This window comes from Argiope bruennichi, chromosome X1 (assembly GCF_947563725.1).
Source record: "Argiope bruennichi chromosome X1, qqArgBrue1.1, whole genome shotgun sequence".
Classification (NCBI taxonomy): domain Eukaryota; kingdom Metazoa; phylum Arthropoda; class Arachnida; order Araneae; family Araneidae; genus Argiope; species Argiope bruennichi.
In genome coordinates, this window is record NC_079162.1 from 75,106,511 (window position 1) to 75,112,935 (window position 6,425).

The 6,425-nt window shown below is 30.0% G+C and overlaps 1 protein-coding gene across 1 annotated transcript in view; it reads left to right on the forward strand.

Moving 5' to 3' along the window:
* LOC129958278 (lysosomal Pro-X carboxypeptidase-like) overlaps positions 1-5,972 on the forward strand; it is a 59,151-nt gene extending 53,179 nt beyond the window's left edge. Inside the window, exon 10 of the mRNA XM_056070614.1 lies at positions 5,951-5,972. Coding sequence (XP_055926589.1) covers positions 5,951-5,957 — 7 coding nt within the window. The 3' untranslated portion in view covers positions 5,958-5,972. The remainder of the gene's footprint in view (positions 1-5,950) is intronic.
* Positions 5,973-6,425: the final 453 nt, after the last annotated feature.

Here is a 6,425-nt window from a genome sequence, read left to right on the forward strand (position 1 = left end):
CTAATAAAATGCTCATCTGCGTGTTGGAGGAATCCTATATACCTAAAAGTATAGCGTGAACATTGAGATGTAGGCTTAAAAAATTCCTTTCAAATTTTTAGAGTCTCTAAGACAATCTTCTTTTTCTTATTATTATTGTCCTATATAAGTCCTATATTATTGTCCTATATAAGTCCTATATTTGTCCTACATAAGAAATTTGTGCATAATACAAACAATGTAATCGAAGCGCTCAGTGCTAAATGCTAGCAGCATCCATAAGAGATGACAAATGATGAATGAATGAATCCGCTTTTGGAGCTCAGATAATTTATCATTTACAACTACAAATTTCAGCTATTTTTAAAAAGAATAACTGAAATTTTTTAAAAGAATTTATTTATCAGAAGTTTTTTTTGTTAGTTAAAGTAAATAATCTTTAGACGTAAATTCTTGTTATAAAATTAATGTGAAGCATTAAACTGTTTCAAAAATTATAACAGAATTAATGTTGACGAAATTTCAAATTAGTTTTTTCCGTACATGCACGGAATAGAATGAATGACATTTAAGTTATAGACTGTGAGGATTGGATAATTATTACATATATTTACAAACGGAAATTTAAAAAAGTTACATCTATTTTCCTATGGAGAATTCAATAAGTTTCCATCATAATAATTAATTATTTTTATGTATTTCTATTGAATAGAATTTGAAGAAAAACTAATAAAAATTGAAAAAAATTGATTGAAATTGCATTTAAAATAACATGAGCTTTGTGGTGTAAAAAAATTAATATTAGAAATAACAAGCTTTGGGGCAAAGAAATCTTTATACCATATTTATATGCGAATGTTGTCATATCCAAATGGAGACATTTTTAAGCGTTTTTTTTTAACAAATTTTAAAATATTTCACTTTTGTAAAAAACTTTCAAAGGCTCCTTTATATTTGCCTGAAAAATTCTTATTAAGCAATAATAATCTTTAAATTATTTTGTAGATTCTAATTTTTCTGTAAATGTAAATGCTTCAAATTGGTTTAGGGGGGTGGGAAAGTTGCTTATAATTTTATGTTTTTATTATGTTGAAATCTACGTAAAAGGATTAAATCATTAAAATTATAAAATAAGAAGAAAAATTATAAAATAAGTATTGTTAGTCATCAATTGAAATCTGTGCCATATAGTTTTAAAACAATGGCATAAGAAGGAATGTAAACAACTTGGTAAGCGAAAAAAAACCATTGTTTAATCTTACTCCCTTCTCGGCTATTCTAGGACCATAGAATTTTTTTTTATTGCGGAGGCCCCGGACTCAGCCATCCTGACTACGTGACTGCTTTCTCACTTTTCTCTTTAGATTTGATATTATATCGCTTTTAAGAAATCTGATAATGTGACAAAAAGAAAGAGGAAATATTTTACAAAAAAAAAAAAAAAAAAAAACATTTTCTTTTTAATTTCCTTTATCTTAATTAAAGTATTTCTAAACTAATATTTAGATTGACGGGATCTCTTTCTATTATTGTTGAATTATTATTATTATCATTTGCACAGATATATTTTTTATTTGGTATATTATTAAATATATTAAATACATTATCAGGTATATTTTTTCAAAAAATAAAAAGAATATGCAGAAGTAACATTTTTTTTTTCAGCAATTTAAGTTAAAAAATTTTTTGAATGCATTATACGTAGTTTGTAAACATTTCATGAGTTTATTACTTTCAGATTTATTTAGATACAATATTTTATTGATATACTTCCTCCACTCTTATTTTTTTCGCAACAGATATATATATATATATATATATATATATATATATATATATATATATATATAAATTTAATAAGCCATTATATTCATTTTCTATGGTCTCATACAATTGAAATGACTGTCAAGGAGGTAATATTCAGTCCAAATCCCAACAGAGACAGGAGTATTGTATTCTTATTTAAAGTAAGAAAGAAACACTGAAGTACGGCTATTTTGTCCTTGAACCTTCCCCACCCCCTTCTGAAGATAGTACCAGGGGACTGATATCTCCAAAGGGGGGGGGGGTTGGGGATTCAAGACCTCCTCCAATTCTAAATAGTAGACAGCCCAGTTCAGTGGAGAAACCTCAACTTCAACAGTGCCGAAACGCTGTGGTTCAAATGGTATTGTTAGGGAAAGGAGGAATTGAATGGAGCAGGGTATATGGTGGGTAAGCAGGTCACTTCTTCACAAGAAAAGTATAAAATAGAAGAGAATATAGTGGTGAAGTAATATGATTGTAATAAATACGATTATATTGAACTCGATGCATTTTTCCCCCCTACTTCTCCGTTGCTGGTGCATATGGGATTACGAAGGAGAGAAAAGTACCCGAATCGGGCCAATTCATCTTTTAATTTATCAAAATGCATTCTTCTTATGTCAAGCCTTCTTACGGCACATCTATCAACTTATCCGAGTCAGGTTATAGTATAAGAGTGCAAATAGGGTTAATTTTAGAGGCTAAACTAAGCTTTAAAGCGGCCCTCACCAAAGCTACAATTATGAGTGTTAAACTCAACAGCTTAATTGCTTTATGGAATAAGCTCTCGATTAGGCTCAAGCTTCTGCTCTATAAAGCTATTTTAAGACCAATATTAATGTATGGTTCCCAAATTTGGGGGAAGGGAGGGCATTTCAGCCCAAAACATTAAGAAGTTGAAAGTTTTTCAAAATAAACATCTGGCGAAGATTGTTAATGCCCCCTGGTATGTCAGAAGGAAAATATTTTATGATGACCTCCAAATTGAATCTGTTTTGGAATTTATCAAAAGAACATCAGTTAAGTTCTTTGAAAAATTACCCCAGATTCGTAATGAGTTACTTCAGATGCCAGCACATGACCCGGCTGTGCCTAGGCTGCAATCGACATTTAAATACGTAAAAAGACTGAGAATTCACTCACTCTGTTAGCAATTTGATGGATTAAAATCTCTCAAAATTATTCTTGTTTCGGCCTTAGATAGCTACGATGAGCTACACGCGAGAAATTTCTGGAATTTTCGGAAAGTAACTAATCAAAATAGTTAAATCAGTCCCCCATAGTAAAAGGCACGTGCAACGTAATTCTTTTAAAGTTCTATTTCCCTCATAAATAATTAAAATATTATTTTATATTAATCTAATAATTGTACCAAATTTCATAATTGTGCACTCGTCTTTAATCATTCCCTAAACTTACAAATTATAATATTTCAAATTATGATGTGGAGGTGCTCGTGACCACTTTGTCACGCCGCGGAATTCCGAAACATCCCGACGTTGCAGTTGCCCGTTATAGTATATATACATAAAAAATCATGTGTCTTCAGAATTAAAACATAAAATACATTTAAATATTTGTAATTAATTATTTTTACCCCTATCTATTTGCTAGGGATTTATCACTTATTATTAATTTGAAATACCAATTCAAAAATTGAGGATCCAAATCAAAAATTGAGGATGAATTGTCTTGTTTCATCCTCAAAAATTGAGGATGACACAAGACAATTTTGATGAATCTTCATGTTCCGTACCTCCTTGAGTCTTAAAAACTTACTTTTGGAATTATGTTTATCTGTCTGTCTGTGAGCAAGAAAACTCAAAAATGCTTTGAGCCAGGCGGATAAAATTTAATAAATAATCTTTACACCAAATTTTGAGGTTTCTATAAAATTTTGAACGAAATCCATTCAAATGTCGTCTATCTTATCCGCTTGTCCGAATATAAGCTAACTCGATATCTACGAAACGAACTGAGCTACATGGATAAAATTTGGTACACAGATTTAACATTTAAAGTGTATATTATATATATCAAATTTAGGACCAAATACATTAAGAAGTTGACCTCCTTTTCGGTCTGTTCTTTTGCATGCATATAAATGCAATAATTCAAAAACATAACAAGTCGGATAAGTGAAATTCAGTTCATAATTCTAGCATCTAAAATGTAGATCTTTTTCAAATTTTGAATTACATTCATTGGAGGGGTGACCGTCTGTCGGTCTGTAATTTCACAAGTGTGTACATGCAATGACTTAGATATCTAAAATTTGGTATGAGATCTTGTGACTTTTAATTGTAGTTTCATACTAAATTTTGCTTTCATTCAATCAAAAAAAAGGTATCCAAAACACATATCCGGTTCTCTCCTGTGTATTAACAGCGTCTCAGTGAATAATCGCCCAAGATCTTTGGCTGTTAGGGTCTCTTGTAACTATTGTTCGTCAAAGACACGCAGTAATAAGGGGGAAGTATATTTATTAGAGAGTATATGTGAAAATTTCGGGAAGGTCACATCCCCTGGTTTAAAGATGTACTTTGCAATTTTTTTTAATTATTATTATTTATTTCTAGTAAAATGATAATAAATTGGTTCGACTCCACCCTTGATCCAGATCACAAACTATCTATTAATATTTCTTTATAACATTTCTTATTTTACGCTTTCCAAAAAGCATGGCATATTTCTTATGTTTATAGAGCTATTCATTTTTTATGACCTTACTTGATGAAATGATTACCATATAAAACAGACTCTTAAGCATCAGCAACAGAGCACGCGGTTATAGCAGTGCTATGTTAGATGGGACTTTATTACTGTTCTTGAAGCGACAAATAATTGCCTTTCTTCAAACCAACCCCCAAGTTTGTTAAATTTTCATGGGGTTTATATTATCCTCAAAAAATGTATCTCAATGAACAAAATTATTTGAGTTTTACAGAAAAGGGCTCTAATTATTAAATAACAAAGATAAGACGAGTAAGTAGGTATCGATGCACAACATAAGTTTATTTTAGGTTTGAATGCTTATGTAACCATAATTCTTTTTATACCATTTACATTTATCATATACTAAACTGATAAATGAAACTTTTTGAAATCATCACTGGTTTTATAAGTGGAATTAATTTAAGCATTTGTGGTCGCAAATGTTCAATTTTGTTTGGGGTAAGTGGGAGTCTTTGAGTGTTGGCAAAACTTTTTGAATCACACAATTTTCAGCGGTAATTTCAATACCATTAATATTAGAGTGTTTGTAAATGCTTAAGTTTATTATTATTATTATTATTTTTCTCTTCAAAATTTTTCATCCGAATTTTTCTAATTTAGGAAGGGATAAAAACAAAATTGATTGACTGGTATGAGGTCGAAATGGTTTCTTTTGAGTAAACACTAAAGCTGAAAGTTAAAAATAAATAAGCCAAATAAAACAAAGCTAAGAAGGAAAAGTTAAAATCGTTGCTGTATATTCAATATCTGATTGAATAAGTATGAATTGCTCTTGAAATTAGAGGAAAACATGATTTTCCCTCTGCGTTCGTCATTTTGCCATTACAAAATCCTGAAAAATGTCAAGATCAGAATAATGCACAATTAGCAATTATGTGCTTCATTCTGTTCCTGAAATTTTTCAATACTTCTGTAATTCTTTTTATTATTTTTTTTTGCTTGCGTAGAACTTATAATGTCACTTTTTTTTTTTTGCTCAAAATATTATACATTTTCTTTTTATTATTTTAATAAAGTCTGTTTTTTTGCAGTTATTACAAAAAAGAGATGCTATTGCCCATTCTCAGGAACACTAAAATGCACGATTCAAGCTTCGAATTATTGAAATTGCTGTATCAGTCTTAGTAGCCAATTGTAGGCCAAGTGTTATCTAATCTGTTTTAGAACGCTTCTGCTGACCTCAGAATGACAGATAATTTCACTACATCCCCCCTCCCTCCCCTTTAAATGCTCCCCTGTTGGTCAGAACGCGTTATCTCTCACGTATAGACAGACGATTGACAAAAGAATGGAATTTCAAACTTCTTCGCAAAACTAACGTCGCCAATTTCTGATCAAATAGTAGACTGACAACAGTGTTTGTATGTGAATGCATTTCTGCCGAAGTATTTTTCCAGTAATATAATGCCATCTTTTCTTTCGTATTTAGGATTTAGAGGAATGACTGAAAGAGTGTCAAAACAACAAAGCTGGTTTTCTTACAGGTAAATATAATGTATTTCTTATAAGCATGTGTTACATAATGCCTGTATAAGCAAGCATTACGTCAACTGTATGTGTCTCACTTGAAAGTCCAGCGTGGAAGATTAGAAGTAAAATTTTAAAAAACACATAAGGGCGATAATGATGTAATTTATGGATCAAAATTTTATTGTTAATATTGTTTTATTAATCAAAAAAAAATCTGTATCTATATTTTTAAAAACATTTAAAAATTTCTACTTTATTTGATAATGATATCAATTTACAGATTCGTCGTTCTTTGAAAAAGTTTTCATTGCATTTCTGTACTATTTTAATAAATAAAAATTCCAAAAATAAACTTTAAACATCTTAATCTTAGACTGCTTGATTAGCTGCTTCCCGTAGACATTTTAAAAACTGTTAGTTAAAAATAAAAGAAA